This window comes from Podarcis bocagei, assembly GCF_964188305.1.
Source record: "Podarcis bocagei genome assembly, chromosome: 16".
Taxonomy (NCBI): Eukaryota; Metazoa; Chordata; class Lepidosauria; order Squamata; family Lacertidae; genus Podarcis; species Podarcis bocagei.
In genome coordinates, this window is record NC_138142.1 from 8,228,031 (window position 1) to 8,249,827 (window position 21,797).

General features: G+C 47.6%; 1 protein-coding gene across 14 annotated transcripts in view; it reads right to left on the bottom strand.

The window, feature by feature from the left end:
• RIMBP2 (RIMS binding protein 2) overlaps positions 1–21,797 on the bottom strand; it is a 209,581-nt gene that overhangs the window by 56,981 nt on the left and 130,803 nt on the right. For 9 of the 14 annotated variants that reach the window (XM_081174663.1, XM_081174666.1, XM_081174655.1 and 6 more), the window contains 3 exons: positions 21,473–21,523; positions 13,353–13,373; positions 8,889–9,093 (listed from right to left, as the gene is read on the bottom strand). In XM_081174663.1, the coding sequence (XP_081030789.1) occupies positions 8,889–9,093; positions 13,353–13,373; positions 21,473–21,523 (277 nt within the window). The remainder of the gene's footprint in view (positions 1–8,888; positions 9,094–13,352; positions 13,374–21,472; positions 21,524–21,797) is intronic. The other 5 variants (XM_081174656.1, XM_081174654.1, XM_081174658.1 and 2 more) reach the window with 1 other exon arrangement.

Consider the following 21,797-nt stretch of genomic DNA (forward strand, 5'->3'; position numbering starts at 1 on the left):
GGGCAAGAAGGAAATGTTTGTGAATCTTAAGCAGGGGTGGGGGAGTTGGAGAGATAACTTGCAAAGGGTTGGTGTATCTGTCTCATTTTAACTTGCTCACATTTTGGACCATTTCACACATTGTGTGGCAAGGAAAGCTTAGTGCTGAAGTGGGCATGTCATTGCCAGGACTAGGTGGTGAACTATGGCAAATTAACTGCTTACCACATGAAAAGAATGGCCATAATAAGCCTCTCCACACATTCAAATTTAGGAGAGTGCAATTTAGTGGATCAAAGCTCTCTGTCACAAATCTACATCATGCATTTGAAGCTCATGGCTTCCCCTAAACAATCCTGGGAGTGGTAGTGTGCCAAGGGTGCCAGAAACTGCAGTCCTGTGATGGCTAAATTACAGTTCCCAGGATTCCCTGGGAGATGCCTAGTGTTTTAAATGTGTGTTGAATGTGATTTAAATGTATGGTGTAGGTGTGAACCCAAGAAATCCACTTTTTGCTGTTAGGGAAGTGATGGGGAAATGCATAAAGAAGGTATCAGATATATGATTGATTCATGGAAATGCATAATCACTCCACAATCAAATCAGGACGCTCATTCTGGCATAACTGCCTTGCAAACAAATCAGAAAGAATGCTCAATAAAAAGCAGGCATCGTCTAATTCCCATGGAAGCTTTATGCAAGAAAATCAGGATGAATGCTCAATAAATGGGTCTTTTGCAGGCACCTGGCCAAACAATGGGGGGAAGGAGTAATGTAAGAATGAGCCACAAACATGTGTATCTCACAGGTATACTCAGGAAAGCCAGGATTAGCTCTCTATATCAGTGTTTCCCAACCTTTTTTGGGCAAAGGCACACTTGTTTGATGAAAAAAATCTCGAGGCACACCACCATTACAGCCCCGTGACGTCAGCGCACAGCGTCACGCCGGGAGGGACGCACGAAAGTGTAAGTTTCAATTTTTTTCCCTCCCCCTTGCCGGGGAACCTCCAAGCTTTGGGGGTGGGGGGGGGAGGAGGCAGCAAAGCGAGGCAGGAAGGAGAGCGCGGCTTGGCTGGGTGAGCTTTGGCAGGGGCAGGGAATGAGAGCCGCGAGGCGGGCGCTGCGGACGGAGGCGCTGCCCGCCGAGCTCGCAGGCAGCCAGGCAGGCAGACGGCGAGAGCCCTGCGCTGGGCGGCCTCTCCTCACCACCGCCGCCCCGCCTCTCGCCGCCCGACTCGCCCGCCACCCTCCAGGCAACATTTCGCGGCACACTAGTGTGCCGCGGAACAGTGGTTGGGAAACACTGCTCTATATATTTGGACGCTAAACCTGGTTCTTTCTGGCTGGAAAGGGCTATACCACAAGAAGGACTCTTCAGATTGGTCCTAAGTTTGCAGTTTGCAGCAACACATTGCACGATGGCATCACCACCTCCAGGCAACTGTTTTACAGCAAAGGGCATGACAAGAAGCATTGTATTGTCTATCTGCAATTAGTAGGGCTATGAAGCCCCATAACATGTAGTCTGGAGTAGGGAAGAAATGGCAGGTGTAAGGGGCTCTTGCAGGCACACCAGAGAGCAGAAAAGAGCAGGCAACAGCAAACTCATTTTTTGAACTGATTTGGAGTCAGAGACCTGGATGAGTCAGATATAAATTTTCACCCTGAACCATATGCACAGATCCAGGCTTTGAAAAGTAGACTGTAGACTATTTTAATTAAAAGGAAGGGGGAGGGAGGCAGAGAGGTTCGGAGAGGATATTTGAGGATGTCAGCACCGTCCTAAATTGGCCGCTGTGGCTTTGCTACAGCTGCTGCTACTGCTGATATAATTAGGCTCCATTTGCTATTTTCTGCTTCCATATTTGCAGCTCCCAGGGAACAACAGTGTAGAGCAGAGGCAAACAGAGTACGGCACGTCCCTCCCCCCCCCTAAAAAAAGAACCCTGCTTCTTCAAAACGGCCATTTTGTAGACACAACTTGCTACAGCATTTATAGATTTTGCCAAAAAGTCAAGGACTTTTTTCTGCACCGGATGGGGTACGACCACCTTGTCAAAAAGCCCTATGGAGTCCCAACACTTTGGTTAAAGAAGAAAATGCCCTTTCCCCCTCCTGCTTGTACACAAATATGGGTGCACCCTTTCCAAACTCACATTTGTGGGTGCTTGCCCAGAGGTGCTCTCAAGGCAGGCTTCCAGGGCCCTATTCACGAGACCCTGGTTAGCTACATTTTGAATTAAGTAAAAGAAGACACATTGCTCTCTTAAAGAGGGAGTGGAGTAAGACAAATAAGTCTAGAGCCTGACATTACTCAGGACAGCAATACCTCAAGGACCACCTCTCTCCATATGAAGAGAACCTGCAATCATTGTCTCAGGCCGTTATTCATGGGCCTCCTCCATGAGATGACTGGAGGGTTATTGGTTTGTTTTTGTTTTTATTATGTACAGTGGTACCTTGGGTTACAAACACCTTGGGTTACAAACACTTCAGGTTACAGACTCCGCTAACCCGGAAGTAGTACCTCAGGTTAAGAACTTTACCTCAGAATGAGCAGGCGGCAGCAGGAGGCCCCATTAGCTAAAGTGGTACCTCAGGTTAAGAATGGTTTCAGGTTAAGAATGGACCTCCAAAACGAATTAAGTTTGTAACCAGAGGTACCACTGTATTTTGTGTTTTTTATGTTGTGAGATCTACAGATGAAGAGTGGTATTCAAATTTAATAAATAATAATAATTACCTAAGCGTACCACTGATTCAATTTCTGTAAGGGATCTGCAGGAAATCTGCTAGTCAGCCCAAGTTCCCCAGATTCTGTTCTGAACCCCAGAAAGCGTCTTGAAGCACATAAACAGCTGGCTTTCAGAGGCTGACACCATGACTCATCCTCTGCAATTGGCTTTAATTATTCTGAAGCACTGTAAACTGTGAGCACCATTCCTTCCCAGATGAAATCACCCCAGTCATCTGAGCATATTCATCTAGACCAGGGCTGAAAAACCTTTATGACCCCTGGGAAACACATCATTCCCTTGTGGGCAACCTTCTGAGGCCCATATGCTACTGGTGATGGGCAGAGAGCCCAAAGCAAAAGTGAGTGGAGCAAAGACCTTTGTGTTGGCAAACAACCAAGGAAACGGGGGCAATTGGCAGGCCTCCAGCTGGCACCAGCCCACTGGCCAGTGTGCCAGGCGATCTCCAGTCCTTGTTGCAGCATCTCCCGACCCACAGCTTCAGAAGCTGGGGCACGCAACTCAGCAGAGATAATGCGCAAACAGAAGTGGCAGGAGAGGTTGTGTAAGCATATTTACAAGCAGTTTATTCAGCATTCATCAGGACAAAAGGAAAACATGTCTGATCCCCTTCGTGTCCAAAGCCAGAACGCTAAAAGCGAAAGCTATACACAAACGGAAGTTCCCAGCAAGCTGTGCTGGAGTGTAAACAGGCATGTGACACACAACAATTATGCCTGTCCCTTAAGGTGGAACGGAATATTCTAACAATTTGTACACCAACCATTTTGTTTACACTCACACATGTCTGTCCATTCAGGCGAGCAAGAGGCATTGTCAGAATTCAAGAGCACATTCCAGTGAGGTGAAAACAAGGAGGGTATGAAGTATGGGTGGTGGGGTGTGTGGGTTGGGGAGATGGGCTGCTCAACGGCAAATTTAGCCTTGTATGGAATGGCCCTAAGAACACAAGGCTCTCCTGGACTAGAAAGGCCCAACTAGTCCCGCCCCCTGCTCTTACGTTGAGCATCCCAATGCTTCTGGTAAACTTGGAAGCAGGACTTGAGTGCAACAGTGCCCTCCTCAGTTTTAATTCCTAGGAATTGGTATTCAGCCACCTCCTAAACAAGGCCCAGGCAAGAGCCCCACGGAAAGCAAAAGTATTCACTAACAGAAAACACTGCAGTGTGGCAGACTCCTCAATTTAAAGGTCTCAGGGCACAAATTAGCCAGCAGCACTTAAAGAACATTTGCACAAAGTAATTCATACTGCTATTGATTGATCAATTATGGACTATTCTGAACGCCCAGGAGAGCGCATTAAACTGTCCTTGATATCTGATGAGCAGAATATCTTACTGATTGGCTGTGCCAAGAAGATTGCTATCTTTTTACCCAGAACGGATTCCCAATTGGCTGCAGCTGGAAGACTTCTGTGACTTTTCAAAGTGGATTTGGCTTGTACAATTTAATGCAACCTGACAAAGCTTTTTGTTTTTACATTTCCCACGTCCCAGCTCTGAACCCAAAGTGTGTACACATGGCAACAGTCCATAATTCAGCTTTTCAGGTTCTGGAAGTTTGAAAAGATTGCTCCAACGCCCAGAAATGTCAAAGAATTCTGATGAAAATACAGAGAGAAGCAGTAATTGCTGGTGTTTGCTCATTTGTCCCATGTCCACAATAGAAATCAGCCCAGCAAATGGATGTATGCTTTAATTTTTTTTGGCTTATTGTTGATTTTTTTGTTTTGAAATGTTTTCTTCTGATCATTTTATTCTATGCTAACTGCATTGCCTTTTTTTTTTACAGTCACGCGGTGTATACACTTTCTGAAATAAAATACAGTCATACCTCGGGTTGCAGAGGCCTCAGGTTGTGTTTTTTTCAGGTTAGGGACACGCCAAAACCCAGAAGTACCAGAATGGGTTACTTCCGGGTTTCGACGGTCGCGCATGTGCAGAAGCGCTAAATCGTGCTTTGCACATGCGCAGAAGTGCCAAATCACAACCCTTGCGTGCACACACGTGGCGCTGCAGGTTGCGAACATGCTTCCCGCACGGATCATGTTTGCAACCCGAGCGTCCACTGTAAATAAATACAAAATGGCACTTGCTGTTTTCATTTTCAGTCTACAAATGATACACAATCATAATGGTTATTTTCCTACTTAAACTGTGCATATTTTGCATCGAAGTGAACAGCCTTTGCATTAAAATAAATAGTGTGGAAATAATTATGTCAATAATTACATTAAATTCATTAGCTGCAGAAATAATTAGGTAGATTCCATTAAACAGCAGACAGCGACTAACATAGTATTTGGCTGAAACCGAACTGCCATGAAGCAGAAACACTGCTGACTCTGGATAAGGCAGGCTGGAAGGAAAATCATCCTTGCAAACACCAGCCCCAGCACCCCACCACATTCACCATCTGAGGCAGATGCTTCACTCTGTTTAATGTCAGAGCCGGTCCAGGTGATGGATGAGAGAAGAATTCTATGGAAGTTGGGCCCTTAGTTGCAAGGGTCCAATCTTTGCTCAATGCAGGAATCCCACAACTACAGCATCCCTGACAGAGTGTCTTGCAACCTCCACTTAGATACCTCCAGCAAGGCATTGTGTTTGGTCACCCTGGTAAATTCTATTTGAAGAGCAGGGTAAAAAACTATTAAATCCAAAGTGATGGTTGCTCAGATGTCTGCATATGATCAGGAATATCTTCTGGGCGTTGGGTATGGCCCAGTAAGGTTTCCTTGTATACACAGAAGCAGGAATGTTTCCCACAAGCAGAATTTGGATTGAACTAGGCTGAGTTTAACAAAGTGCACCAAATCTGCTCAAAGACATCTGAAAGCAGTTCCCATAATTGCCAGGTGACCTAAACATGAATGAAGTTTGTTTCAGGGTAGAACTCTGAACGAGCTCATTCTCATGTGTGTGTTTTTAACTGTTTATAGACTCTTTGGGCCTTTAAAATTCACAATCATTGGGGGGAAATAAATCAAACTATTCACATTGCATTGTGTGTGAGAGTGTTTTGATGCTTTCCACTGCAGCAGTTTGTAACGTTCTGAATGCTTAATTCCACACCTGCCTCAACCCACAGAGGATGAACTTGAATTGAAACATGCACAGAACAAATTCATTTTGTAAAAGGGTGTTAGCTGGAATTACTTTTCAGACAAATTGAATTTGGACTAGTTCCTTTTTAAAACGAGCCTTTCCAGGCTCTGCCCACGACTTCATATAAGGGTCAAGCCAGATACATGCACGTTTATTTAAACTCACCCAGAAATCCAATATCAGATGTCTGCTAGCTTTAAGGAAAATAATAGGGAAACCTCCTCAACTCACAACACACAGTTTTGTAGTTGAACTGGCAAGCGTTTGTTCAATAATAAGCACACACACATGTGACATCCGAATTGGCCCAACTTGCCAGCGCCAAGCCTCATCAGAGGGCAAGGGCCTGTGGGAGACAGAACTACGTGTGCAAATTGGCACACTGGAATGATTCCAAGTGTCCTCGGGTGACCCTCCAGCCAGCGCTGCAGCTGTGACCTTTGGAAATTATTGATGCACTTAAAAGCAAGCTAAGGAGACAAGGCTCTGCTAGTTAGCAGTAGCTACTATTGGCAAGACAGAAAAGCCTCAGCCAAAGCCCCACCACCACCCCAGATGAACCAAACAAAAGCTTTTAGGCAGAGGAAGGGGGTGTGGAGGTGCGGTCTGCCCCGGGTGTCATCACTGAGGGAGGTGACAAAATGACAAAAATATGAGGGTTTTTTTTTTAAGGGCTCATGAAACTTTTTAGTTCAGTCAACAAACGTAACGACATGCAGCTGGCACTGGGTGCCACACTGCGGGAGCCAGCACTTGCCGTGGGGCCTGCAGCGTGCCCGAGCCACGTGTCTCTCCTGGGAGTGATGTGGGGGCTTGGGCTCCTGCGGGCTCCACGCTGCCTCAAACGGCAGTGCCTGGGACTTGCGCCTGCCCTCCGCCTCTCCCTCAGCAGCCCTACAGCAGGACCGCACCCGAGCGGCTAGCTACGCCGCTTTTAGGTGATGGTTTAGGAAATGTATGACTTAAGGAACACTGCAATCAGCAAGGCAAGAGAAAGTAGAAGTGGGAACAGAGGGAATGATGACCTTGCAATGTTCCTCTTCAATTTCTAGATTATTGTCAGGTGTGCATGCAGGAGCCAGGCCCTGTGACCAATAAGACTTTGCAGGACTGGGGCCCTCCTAAGTTTGTTCTGAAGAGGCAAGGCGCGGCCACACAGGTGAGGCTGATTGGTAACTCACAGCACCTGGTGGCAAGAGCCTTGAAGGGATATAAGGTCAGCATTTCCCTTTGGCTCTTTGCCACAGCAACACATTCCCTTGCTTTGCTGCGTTTGACTCCTTGATCCTCGGACCCTTGACTTCGTGACTCCTTGCTTCCTGACCCTTGGCTTCTTGACTCCCGGCTCTCTGACCCTTAGACTTCCTGACTCCTGGCTTCTGGACTCCCGTTCCTGCTCCCACCTTGCCATCTTGCGCCCGCTCCCGACGTCCCAGACCGTGACAATTATAATACTTCCTCTGGTTCCTTAAAATGCAAAGGGAATGGACAACTGCATATTTTACACTGGGCTAGGAGGGGGGGGGGCTTTTCCAGCTCAAGGGCCACATCCCCCTCCCCGGGGGGGAAACAAGGCAAGGTACATACACCACTGGTGGGTGGAACAATGAATGCTAATTTTTACCATTGTGCTACTTTGTACATTCACACACCCCTTTCTACCTGTCCTCCATCCAGTCAAGCAAGGCATGATCAGAGCTCAAGGGCACAGCCCAGCCTCTTACCATTCACACAAATAACTGTTTCCCTTGATGTCTGAAGTGGTACATTTCAAAGAACACATGACTATTCTCAAGAAGGAAAACTGATTCACTCAACTTCATTGAGTGTCTCTTGGCTGCTACGGATGCAATGACATGATCTGGTGTTATGTGAATGGACAGTAGGGTTCTGGGTCTGACTTTACAGATAACATTTCTCTGTCGGAAGGGCGATCAGAGAATAGTTCTCCGTCAGAAGGAACCCTCTATTTAAAGAGAAAGAGCCTTAAGGGAAAGGAGCAGGAGAACTGAGTTGCCCATCAGCTACGTATAAGCACCCAGACAGCAGAATGAGCATACAGAGATCACCTGGTCACAGTCTTCCCTCTCTAGGGTATGATATTTAAATTACAACAATTATTTGCATAATTTGGAAATTTGTAATTTGCATAATAAAAATCAGATGCACACATTTTATGCAAGCCTGCTTCCTCTTTTGTCCTCTTATGTGGGGAATGCATTTGGGGGCGATGCTTCTATGTGGTCACTCTAACGAGAAACAAGGCAGCCTGTGCTCATCCTGTCCCCACTCCCTGTCCCTCTTCCCCTTGCACACAGCAATCTTTCCCCACCCATCACTTGCCATTTTGTCTGGAATGGAAAGCTATGATTGGTGCTTGCCTTGAAAAGCAGGATTGCAGAATGGGGTCTGATTCTAGCTTCCAGTCCTGGTCCACTTAACATGGGGTTGAGAGAGGGAGATCTAAAAGCTGAATTCCATCAACTTCGTCATGCTGCCTGGTGTAAGGGAAGGAGGGAGGGAGCAGCTCTGGTCTGTTTGTTCATGACGTCTAGCCTTCCTCAGTCTGATGTCCATTGGATGCTGTTGGCCTACAGCTCCCATTGTCACTGCTGGTGCTGATGGGAGTCAAAGGACTCCAGACTGGGGAAATGCCAAACTATGGTTTGGCATTATATATGAACCACTCGTCGATATTCCAAAACACATGATGGCATTGATTTGTTCTAGCTTCCGGTACTACAGTGGTACCTCGGGTTAAGTACTTAATTGATTCCAGAGGTCCGTTCTTAACCTGAAACTGTTCTTAACCTGAAGCACCACTTTAGCTAATGGGGCCTCCTGCTGCTGCCGCACTGCCGGAGCCCGATTTCTGTTCTTATCCTGAAGCAAAGTTCTTAGCCTGAAGCACTATTTCTGGGTTAGCGGAGTCTGTAACCTGAAGCGTCTGTAACCTGAAGCGTATGTAACCTGAGGTATCACTGTATTCCAGAAATGGGCAGATCTTTCTAGACATTCTACGGACCAAAGCACTCGGCTCTTACCTTTGCCTAAGGATGTGGCAATTCCGTTCATGAACTGGGACAGGGATTTGCTAGGTGAGCCAAGGATATCCGTGGATGCCAACGAGTTACTCGTCAGGAGATCAATCTTCCCAGCTTGCTGCCGAAACCTTTCCAGTTCCTTGGAGAGGAGGTTAAATTGCTCGCCTTGCGTCCGACATTTCTCCTCTAGCTCACGGACCTTAGCCTAGGCAAAGGGAGAACACCAAAACTGAGATCACGGCACGTGGGGTCACAACATTTGGAGATAATATGTTGTGGCTTTTCCCTTGGGGTGGGCAGGGTGCTGGCATATTCACGTGGGCATCGGGAATCAAGGAGCTGGTGTGACCCCCATTTAACTCCCCCCCCCTATTCTTATGGCCATTAGATGAGCCATCAATGGGGTACATAGGATGGCACAGGATTGTACCCTCAATGGATAAAAGAATGAATTCTAATGGGCTGTGGAATCTGGATCTACACATTGGTGCAGAGTTTTGGGGTGTTTTGTTTTGGCTCACGTAGCCCTGGTTATGAGGAACTGCCTTCAGAAGAAAGGAGGGAAAGGGCCCATTTGGCCAAGCACTCTCTTCCCTCAAGAGACCAGGGTATCCCAACCCTGTGAACTCAGGCCAGGCATAGGCAAAGTTGGCCCTCCGGGTGTTTTGAGACCACGATTCCCACCATCCCTGACCACTGGTCCTGTTAGCTAGGGATGATGGGAGTTGTAGTCCCAAAACACCTGGAGGGCCGAATTTGCCTATGCCTGACTTAGGCACTTAAGGAAGCAAACTGGTGTTCCATAAAAGCAAAGGATATGCTAAGCTGTTGTTAGGCTACAGCCCTGCCAGCAAAGCTGATTGTTGGATGCCAGATCCACCACGAAGAGGCAATCTGGTTGCACCATTAAGCACCTAGAGTGCTGCTCACCATGCCACTGTGCACAGAAAGAGAAGGGCGAACTTATAAACTGTGGTTTGGGCATGTGGTGAAGAAACCAGGTGATGGTTCCACTGTGAAATCAACGCTTAATGGAATTTACTCTCACAACTTCATGCAGATTAGAATTCTCTGTGTTTGCTAGCCATGGTTGCAAAGGCTGCAATCCTAACTCCACTTACCTGGGAGTAAGCCCCATTGAATTCAACTGGATTTACTTCTGAGTAGACTTTGTCAGGATTGAGCTGTAAGCATGGTCCTTTTATTAGATTACTGGTTTGCCGGGGGTTGGATTAAATGACCCTCAGGGTTCATTCCATCTCTACAATTCTATGATTCTATGCTCAGGAAGAGGACATCCAGAGGTTGAGGTCAGATAAGAGGAGGATTATATCCCCATTATGCCTCACTTTCAAGGGTGTCTGGCTGTTGGAGTGCTTGATTAAGATGGATCTTTTGATGTCTATGAGGCCTTTATTACAGTCACCACTTGCCAGTCACTCACCACACCATTTCCCAAAACAATGCCATGAATTGGCCCTAACAGAACATATTCAAGAGTCCACACTCCAGAAAATGCTCAATAGCCCCTTTTTTAAAACAAACAATGAATGAATAACTTCCAGATGTTGCTGAATTGCTTTGTTCAATAATTCTAGTTGGAACAGAAAGCAGCATGAACTTCAAGCCGAAAAGCTTTGGTGGGGCCATTTTTCTTTACCAAACCCACAAAAGCAAAGCTTTGGAATAGATCTCTTAGTCAAACCCAGAACACCAGGGTTTGAACTCAGCTCCCTTGTGTGGGATCTCAGTTGTTCCTCCTCCTCTTCTTCTGGGTCACTGCAGTCTGTCTTACTTGCCCCTGGGTCCAATCTATGCAGCCACCCAGAGAGGGAATGGCAAGTGAAGGAAGTTGCTTCTCTGTCATCACTCTATGAATGGCCAGAGAGGGCAGATGAACAAGCAGCAACTGTGAAGAGGAAAAGGAGCACCAGGAACAGGAGATCCGGGGTTTGACAGCAGCCCCCTGCAGGAGTGTAGGGACCTCAGCAGAAACTGCCTTCCTAGGTTGATGGACCCCATCTGCCCCTCACTTCCCTCTACCTTCTTCATCATTGGACCCACTCTCGGTCTTGTTCACTCCATCTGCCAGAGCCTGTCTTCATATGCAGGAGAAGTCCCTAACTCATTGAGGGTTTGACACCCTTTGGCTACCCTCCCCTGGTTTACCCAGCCAGTTAAACCTGTGGCTGCTGTCGCATACTGACAGCTTCTAGGAGCCACAAGTGAGGGTCTAGTGCAGGGTGGGGACCAAAGGTGGCAAACTACCCCAGAAGGAGCATGACAGGGGAAGCATCACTTCCCTAAAAGCCCCCACACCCCACCACATGGTGCACACCCCAAAAAACAGATCTTTCCACAAGATCAGCCTTTCTTTCCACTTTGAGTCATTTTGCCTGAGGTGTGTTGAGGCAGGGCAAGCGTTGAATGAGGGGAAGAGTTTCCCATGGATGGGCTTCCCCTTTGGAAATCTAGGGCAGACATTAAAACCTGGAACAAAACATCTACTTTAGGATAGTCACAGCTGATGCAGAAGCAGAAGCAAGCAAAACAGCTGCAAGAGGAGCAACTTCCTGGGTGGAATTTCTGAATTGAGACTCACTCCAACTTTGGATTCAATGGACTGTGAAGGCTCTTAGGCCAAAATTTATTCCCCCTCCCTGACAAAGTAGCTCAGCGCTGTCTCCTTTGAGGGTTGGTGGCCCTCCAGGGTGTCTGATAAGGCATCTTTCCCATCTCACCAACTTCATGAGATCTTTTTTTTTTAATTAGAGATGCCAGGGATTGAACCTGGAATGGTTTCCCCTACAAAGCATGGGCTCTGCCACTGAGTTGTGGCCCTGCTCCTACATCCGGGGTGGGGAACCTGTGGCCTTCCAGATGTTAATGAACTTCCACCATCCCCTGACTGTTGGTCATTTTGGATGGGAGTTGGAATCCAACAACATCTGGAGGGCCACAGGGCTCCCATCTCTGCTCTATGGGAAGCCAAAGCTCCTTCCCTAGATCCGGAATGGAGAAGCTGAGGCCTCCAAGTTACAGTTTGACATCATCAGCCTCAGCTGGCATGGCCAAATATCAGGGGAGGTGGAAGGTGGAGCCTGGTAGCATCTGCATGATCTCAAGTTCCACATCCCTAACTTCATCCTTTGGAGTATACAAAGATCATTGCATGTATTATCTCAGTAATACTTATGTCAATCTTGTAAGGTAAATCATTAATATTAATTCCATGTTTTCTTCTGGATATAATTTTTTTCTCACTGCAGGTAAGAGAATGGGCTGGAGACCAAGTCAGACTCTCTGTTCACAGTATTGACTGCTCTGACTGACAGCAGTTTTCCAGGGACTCGGGTAACGAGGGAGGCCACTTTACAGAGGGTGGTTCTCCATCTGAGACAGTCAGAGAAAGCTCCTCTGGTCTGAAGGTGCCCTCTCTCTGAAGGGCTGTTCTGCCCAAGTCCTGTTTAAAGAGAAAGAATGCAGAACAGCAGGGCCTTGGAGTTGCCCAACAGTAGTGAGTACCTGGACGGCAGACTAAGGCTGCATGCATGCCACACATGTAAGGCACATTCTTTGCCTCAAAGAATTCTGGGTACTATAGTTGGTTGAGGGTTGCTGGGAACTGTAACCATGATCTAAAGATAGTGTCTATGCAGCCTAAGCCTGCATATAGGGCACTAGATCATAGCCCTTTCCAAGTTAAAATGTACTATATCATTTAAAAATTTGCATCTGTATATATATAAATCACCATATGCACATTTTATGCAAATCTGCATCCTCTTCTGTAGTGATGTGTAGGTGGGCCACCCTGGCAGAGTTTGACTCACTATCAGGCCCCAGTTAAAACAACACCATTCTTGCCATTAGCAATTGAAACAATGAGATACCCATGTCTTCTTATTTAGGGCTTGTTCAGACTTCTGCTTGTCCTGGGCCTTGAAAGTGGTTGTTCTGGCATTTTGCCTTTGTCCCATTTCTCTCTGGAAAAATCTGCTCTTTAGCGATAAATCAGAACAAACAGCAAACCGCTGAAAACCCGATTGCTGTTTGTTCCGATTCAGTGCTAAAGATTGGGTTTCCCTGGGGGGGAAACAGAGGGGTGGATAAGCCCTTTGTCAACCAATCAGCTGGCCACGTAATCTGAATTCAGACAAATCCATACGCAACACCTGGAAGTTACTACTTTGCACGAAGCTTTTGAATCATTCTTACTGGGCATGCTTATAAATCCTAGCATTCTCTGTGCCAAGTTCATCAGGTAATACCACTGGCTTTAATTCACCTGGCTCCCCCAGTGGTATCTGGATCAGTAACTAAACATGCTTTTGGAACAAGGGCTCTATTGCGTGGGCATTTCATGCAAAGGGGTGGGTGGGCAGTGGGCACTCATTTGGCTTTGGTGTGGAGTTGAGGGGGAGAGGGGGGCAAAGAAGAGGTTTTATTTTCTGACCGAAATACCTGCATGCTGTCCAAGGTGTTCTGGATGAAGAGCAAAGCAATATACACAGAAACAAAAACAAAAAGACACAGGGAAGGGGAGGGGAAAGATGCAGAATAAAAGAAAGATCTTTAAAACAAAAAACCAAAAAAGCTGAACAACAACAACAGATTAGAACACACTTCTCTTTTCACACATTTCAAACCAACATATATATTGTGCGTATCTACGCCACATGTTCAGACCCATTTCAAATATATCCTGGGAGCTGTAGTTTGGGTAAGAGTGCTTGGTGACCCTTTGTTCAAAGTCTGCAGACCCTCTGTGGAAGATTTTTCCCAGTGCTTCAAGGGGCACACAGATGCAGCGTTTCACTGCGAGGCAAGTCACCATGTTTCCCCAGTATGCCTCGGCTGGAAGACTGCCATATCATCATAGCACAGTGTCATTTCAATTGAGGCACTGCTGAAATCAAAAGATGGCAGCCCACATGGGGCTACCTGGGGCTGCCATATTTCCATCCCCTGCCAATGCTACTTCCAGAACAACACTGGGCTCACCCACACTTTTGATCGCTATTGTGTATAGTGTATACCAATTAATTCCACCGGGTCTGAGAGCTTCTCCCATTGCTCTGCAGCTGTGCCTTGCGGAAATCCGACCTTGCCCCCAATTCGAATCTTATCGGATGCGTGGAAAATACAAAGAGTTTTGCTTAACGGAGCTTCAACTCCAAAGTGTGGATGAGCCTACTGCGTTCAGCGGTGGAGCAAGCCAATCGGGCACCTGGGGTGGCACGCGTGCCCTGCGCCCAGAGGCGGGGCCAGCTGCCCGCGGGGTGGGGCCAGCCAGGACAGGACGCTCTGTGGGGCCTCTGAGTAGTCTGCCTGTCTCCTCCCCCTCAGCTGCCCTACAGTTGAGGGGGAGGAGGTGGGTGGACTGTTTGGGGCAGCGTGGAGCTTGCGGGCACCCAAGCCATCACGTCACTCCCAGAAGAGATGTGTGTCTCAGGTGCACTGCAGGCCCCACAGCAAGTGCCGCCCCACATTTTGTCACCCCCTCAGTGGTGACACCCGGGGTGACCCGCCCCCTTCCTCCGCCCCTCACTTTGTCATGATGTAGCGTTCTTTTTTCACTGATTAAGGCATTTTGGTGGGAGCAGGGCACTGCCTCCAACTGCAGGCTGGTTTCAGCAGCTTCACGCCGCTTGAAGTGGTGGGAAAAGCAAGAAGCGTTTCAGGGGGTCAGGTGGCGGGTAATGGTGGCCAGTAGAGTGGAAGGCAGGGAGGCCAGCAGCAGGTGGAACCAGAGCCAAGGACAGGCAAAGTCATTCCCATCCTCCTCCCTGCTGAGTTTCACAAAGGGCAAGACAGAGATTGAGGAGGAGGAATTCAGCAAGCAGGGCTACCTCCTCAACTGGATACAAGTAAGGAGACAGCTGCGTGGGCTGGGGGTTAGATTCAAGCTGGCAGGGCAGTGACCCGTTTGCTTTAAGGGTCCAGCCTTCACTGATGAGGAAGATGCCACCTCCGTTGTTTTCACCGCTAAGCCTCTTGGCGTTGAGAATATTGCAACTCTCTCCTGCCCCTCAAGAAACCTTGCAAAATGCCACCCAGCAGTTGCAGCCTGCAAAAGCTCGAGGACATTCTTTACACAGCACTGCACAAAGCAATTCATTGAGTTTCTTGATAGGGAAATATGAGAGCGGAACGCAAGTTGGAAACTAGTTTCCTTTTTTCGAGAATGAGTAACGTAGATATGCCAACTGAGACGTTTACCATACTCAAACGAAGAAAAGAAAAATGGCATGCATTAACAACAACCACACTGGCATACGTTTAGGGGAGGGGGAGATCAATAGTGCCGCTGATTAGCAGTCGCAACAAGCCAATTAAATAAACACATGGGGGAAATTAATAAGCTCAAGGGCAATGTGAGATCAATAAGCAAATCACAAAGGGGAGAAACAGCAGACAATCCAAGCGAAATTGGAATTTCAGGAAGGATAAATGACCTCTTCCTGGCTATAGCTGCTCCCTCCCAGCTTGATCAAACTCATTTCCTCTTGCATTTGCTAGGGGTTTGCTACCTTATATGATTTAGTTTTTTTAAAAAGCAATTTAAATACACTTGATGGTGGCAGTGAAATTGCAGAAATAACGTTTTACATGAAAATTTTTAAAGGAAGAAAAACCTAAAGCCTTGGCTGGCCCCTGGGGCTAGTGACATTGGTGACACTGGTTTTGCTCACAAGGCCCAAAACACCGCAAAGGCATGTTGAATCCTTTACCCCACCAGGATAAAGAGCAACAGAGGCTTTGGCAGGGACCCCCCCTCTGCCCCATCCCAAGAAAATGCCGCTCCACCTGTTCCTTGCATTATTCATTTTGCTTCTGCGGTAGTGAAGCCTGCACTGTTTTAAAAAAGAACAACAGGAAGGCATTTGTTCTTTTGGTTCAAGATATGTTAGGAAAAAGTGCCCTGCAATCCATCTGATGTCTGTACAGATGACAATATCCAGAAATGTATGTATGTATGTACAGGTCCAGCATGTGTGTACATCAGAGTCGAGTTTCTTTAGGACCCCCAATCTCTGGGATTCAGCATGTATAGACCTGGGGGAGAGGGCTGAGCTTTGGAAAACTGCAGATTTAGCAACACCCTCCACACACACACACACACATTTCACAAGGCATCCTCCAAAGGTAAAGCAGGGGCAACAATTTGCCAGGGGTAATTTCAATTTCCTGGTCCCTGCCTGCCTCTACTCAGTGGCGTAGCGTGGGGGTGCAGGGGGGGGGCTGGCCGCACCGGGCACAACATCTGGGGGTTAGGGTTAGGGTGCGCAAATCCACGGGTTAGGGGGCGCAAATTACTTGCCTTGCCCCGGGTGCTGACAACCCACGCTACGCCACTGCCTCTACTGTTTCCTACTGAGGCTTCTTAGGAAGAGCAGCAAGTTTTGCCATTTTATGTCAGTGTGACTTGCAAGATTGGCTATTCATTAGGGTTCAGCCCTGTTGTCAGGCACCAAAGAATTATAAAGTGCGACTTTACTTGCAACCCTCTGCTCAATGCAGGAAACTGAGTGCCAGAACATCCTCAACTGATGGCTGCTCAGCCTCTGTTTGAAGAAGACCTCCGGCAAGGGGGAGGCCACCATTTCTCTAAGAAATTGCTTCCATTATCAACTCACGTGAAATTTAACCCCCAGCAGATCTAGTCCTGCCCTTTGGGGTAGCTATTGCCCTCCTTTAGGTGTTTGAAGAGCTCTATCGTTTTACCCCTCTCTCTTCTCCAGGCCAGCGGTCACTGGTGGCCATTGAGACTGACAAGGAAGAATGCAAGGAGCCCAGAGATGAGGCGGTGCCAGAGTCGGCGCCAGCAGAGTCACTTGTGCTAGCTTTGCCCCATCCTCCTCTCTGCTGGACCACTGGATTACTACAGTGCACTCTAGGGACGCAGGTGGCACTGTGGGTTAAACCACAGAGCCTAGGACTTGCTGATCAGAAGGTCTGCAGTTCGAATCCCCGCAACGGGGTGAGCTCCCGTTGCTCAGTCCCTGCTCCTGCCAACCTAGCAATTCAAAAGCACGTCAAAGTGTAAGTAGATAAATAGGTACCACTCCAGCGGGAAGGTAAACGGCGTTTCCATGTGCTGCTCTGGTTCGCCAGAAGTGGCTTAGTCATGCTAGCCACATGACCCAGAAGCTGTACGCCGGCTCCCTCAGCCAATAAAGCGAGATGAGCGCCGCAACCCCAGAGTCATCCGTGACTGGACTTAATGGTCAGGGGTCCCTTTACCTTTAAAATGGACTCTAAGCAGCACTTCCCTGCGTAGTTGGTGCAGAATGCTGCTGCAGCACAACTCCTGCTGACCAGGAGTGAGGCCTTGTGGGCATGTAATAACACTTGTGCTCAGAGACCTGCCCTGGTTGCTGATCTGCTACTGAGCCAGATTTAAGGTGTTACTGTTGTTAGTACACAAAGCCCTTAACAACTTGGGACCAGTTTACCTATGAGATTGCCTTTCTGCTGATGCACCCACTCAACCACTTTGATCAGCTGAACAGGCACTGCCACAGGCGCCGCATAATACCTGTTCCACATTGGTAAGAACTCGGTCATTTCGTGTGGCAGGACCTGCACTTGGGAACTCCCTGCCTATTGCTACCAAGCAGGTGCCTTCACTGAACTCTTGCACCTGCTAAAAACATTCTTGTTTAGGCAAGCCTACCCAGATGCTTAAGGGACACGGGTGGCGCTGTGGGTTAAACCACAGAGCCTAGGACTTGCCGACCAGAAGGTCGGCTGTTCGAATCCCCGTGATGGGGTGAGCTCCCATTGCTCGGTCCCTGTTCCTGCCAACCTAGCAGTTCGAAAGCACGTCAAAGTGCAAGTAGATAAATAGGTACCTCTCCGGCGGGAAGGTAAACGGCGTTTTCATGTGGTGCTCTGGTCCGCCAGAAGCGGCTTAGTCATGCTGGCCACATGACCTGTCTGCGGACAAACTCCGGCTCCCTCTGCCAATAAAGCGAGATGAGCGCTGCAACCCCAGAGTCGGCCACGATTGGACCTAATGGTCAGGGGTCCCTTTACCTTTACCTACCCAGATGCTTAGAAATGCTGGCACGACTTTTAACCTGTTCAAGGATTTTAACTTTTTGTATGTTTTAAAGTATTTAAAGGCAGCAGGTACGGATTTTCGTCAGGATTCACCCCTGAAGCCTTTCTCATGAATGAGCATATAGCCACAAGGCAGCAGAAGTTTGGGATCAGAGATTTCCTTCTCCTAGATGGGCTACCTTCCCAGAGCCTCAACTTCCTACTTCTCTTTCCATCACATGCAGAAACCACCTTCTTAACTGCTGGCCCCAAGGCTGGTCTCGTCCAGAGCTTGTCTTCACGTGTAGGGGAAGTCACTAATTCACTGAGGGTCTGAGACCCATCAGCTACCCTAAACCTGGTGTAGCCACCCAGTCAAAGCCATTTCCTGGATTGTGGTTGCTGTTGCATGCTGGCAGGGAGTCACAGGTGAGAGCTGAGTGCAGGGTGGGGATCAAAGGTGGGCAAACTACCTCAGAAGAAGCACAACATGTCCCCACCAGAGGCACTATCTCTCCCCTAAAGGTAAAGGGACCCCTGACCATTAGGTCCAGTCGTGGCCCACTCTGGGGTTGCGGTGCTTATCTCGCTTTATTGGCCGAGGGAACAGGCATACAGCTTCCGGGTCATGTGGCCAGCATGACTAAGACACTTCTGGTGGACCAGAGCATACCATGGAAACACCGTTTACCTTCCCACCGGAGTGGTACCTATTTATCTACTTGCACTTTGACGTGCTTTTGAACTGCTAGGTTGGCAGGAGCAGGGACACAGCAATGGGAGCTCACCCCGTCATGGAGATTCAAACCGCCGACCTTCTGATCGGCAAGTCCTAGGTTCTGTGGTTTAATCCACAGTGCCACCCACGTCCCATCTCTCCCCTAACACCCCATATACCCCATGAACTAACTAGATAATTGTGTGTGGTGTTTTTTTAAATAAAAAAACTAAATAAATAAATAAAAACCCAGTGTATTGCAGCAGATGCAACCAACATGGTAGCCTTTAGATACTGTTGGGCTCCAAATCCCCTCAGTCCCAGCCAGAACAGCCAATGGTCAGGGGTGATGGGAATCCAACAACATCTGGAGGGGGGCCACTTTTGCTCTCCCTTAATTGCTACCCCATAAGAGCAATGCAGAGAGCAGCAGACCATTGTGCCTGTTTTTTCAAAGCAATTTTTTTTTGACTCAACGGGCCTTCCTCATGGATTAATGGCCGGTTCAGAGGACTGGAAGGCAAAGAGGCACAATCCCAGAGTCGATAAGATGTACCCAGTCATTAATCCCCAGGAAATACCCAGCATCAAAGATCATAATTACTATTAGAAGTCATTAATGAAGCCGGTGGAGGCATATAGATTTTTACTTCTCTGGGCACCAGCTGTACAGACAGGGCAATTAATGGGCTTTGACTGAGCCAGGGAGATTATCAGAGGCAGCTTTCGATATTCTGCTTCATGTGACAACCTTGTTTATTGCTAAGTTCATGAGGCTTCCGATAAAGTCTAACAAAAAAGGCCTTTTCTGAGCCCATCTAACATCCTTATAAGAAACATAAATGAGCTTCTATGTTGCCCTTGTCTCCACTTACTCCTTGTGATCCCCCATTTAAAAAAAAAAAAGCAAAGCAAGAGAATGTTCCTAGGACCTCTTAATCTTCGAGGCAGTCTTCCCCAATCTGGTTGCCTCTGGATGTTGTTGTACTGGATTTGCCATCATCCACGACTGTTGGAATTGCTCACTGGTTTTAGAATCTGTCATTCAATGGGAATTGCCCACCCCTCTGCCCATAAGTGTGTATAGGGCTGAAGCCTAAATCAGGCATAGGGAAACTCCGTCCCTCCAGATGTTTGAGACTACAGTGGTACCTCGCAAGACGAATGCCTCACAAGACAAAAAACTCGCTAGACGAAAGGGTTTTTTGTTTTTTGAGCTGCTTCGCAAGACGATTTTCCCTATGGGCTTGCTTCGCAAGATGGAAACGTCTTGCAAGTTTGTTTCCTTTTTCTTAACACCGTTAATACCATTGCGACTTGACTTCGAGGAGCAACTCATAGAACGCGGTGTGGTAGCCTTTTTTGAGGTTTTTAAAGACTTTGGTGATTTTTGAAGCTTTTCCAAAACTTTCCCGACACCGTGTTTCGCAAGACGACAAAACTCGCGGAACGAATTAATTTCATCTTGCGAGGCACCACTGTACAATTCCCATCATCCCTGACTACTGGTCCTGTTAGCTAGGGATGATGGGAATTGTAGTCCCAAACATCTGGAGGGCCGGAGTTTGCCTATGCCTGGCCTAAACCAATCAAACATACATACATACAAATGTACTGATAATAATTAGGGTCATTAACCAGTTATAGAAACCTTGGTATTTCAATGGCCTGCCTTAACCAATCAAGCAATTCCACTGGAATATTTTTGCTGTTTAGATTGTGCCAACTTTGTTTGTGGTTATAGTGTGTTTCAATGTAAGTTCCCAAAGCAAGCATGCTGTATCAGAGTATACAATTCACATCCTTAAAATATGAAAAAAGTACACTTTCTGAGATATGAAGGCAAGGCACAAAGAATCATAATTTAGCAAGCAAAACCTACCACTCCTTGTTGGGAGGAACAGCCATTATTAATTATATTATTTTGAAAATTCCCTGTTAACAGCAACACATCAGGAAAAACCCCAAAACATAAAATGAGCATGCTCTTAACTCTTAGCTCGGCTGATATTTGCCTTGCCCTTGCCTGTTAATCCACCAGTTGATGAATCCACCAGTTAAAATGGGTGGGGAAGCACAGGCCTTGGACTGAATGTGGTCTTCTGGGTCTCCTTATTTGACCACACCCCTTGGGGCCCCACTTTGCATCCCTCCAAATGATTTCAGCTGACTGGAATGTGTCCTTGAACAGTAATAACGCCTCTTGCATCCTTGGATAGACAGATGGGTGGTGAATGATATGTGTGGAAACCTCTAACTTTGGTCACTTTCCCTGTTCTACACACTACAGTGGTGCCCCGCAAGACGAATGCCTCGCAAGACGGAAAACCCGCTAGACGAAAGGGTTTTCTGTTTTGGAGGCGCTTCGCAAAACGAATCTCCTATGGGCTTGCTTCGCAAGACGAAAATGTCTTGCGAGTTCCTGCTGGTTTTTTCCCCTTCCCTCCCCCTTTTTCTAAGCCGCTAAGCCGCTTATCAGCTGATCCGATCAGCAGATAAGCCGCTAAAAGCCGCTAAAAGCGCTAAAAGCCGCTAATAGCGCTAATCCGCTAATCCGTCAATGGGCTTGCTTCGCAAGACGAAAAAACCGCTAGACGAAGAGAATCACAGAACGGATTCTTTTCGTCTTGCGAGGCACCACTGTATCCCCTCTGGCCCCATCCACCTCTGGCATGAGGCCCCCCGAAAATTCCCCATGAATAAATGTGTCCTTTGGGCTGCTAAAGGTTCCCCATCCTTGAACACAACCAACCAAAGCTTGCAGTGCTCTTCGCAGTGATAGCTCTGAGAGCAGAAAAAAGATCATCGCCTTCCTTACCTCTAGCAGCTGAACTGCACCTTCATGTTCTTTCTTAGCTTCAACCTGAGCCTGAAAGAGACAGAGGAAGAAAATTAGAGCAGCTCCTGTTGCTCTAGAATAAATCTAACCCAGGGGTCAGCAAACTTTTCCAGCAGGGGGCTGGTCCACTGTCCCTCAGACCTTGTGGGGGGCTGGACTATATTTTGGAAAATAAAATAAAAAATGAACGAATTCCTATGCCCCCAAAATAACCCAGAGATGCATTTTAAATAAAAGGACACATTCTACTCGTGTAAAAACACGCTGATTCCTGGACCGTCTGCGGGCTGGATTTAGAAGGCGA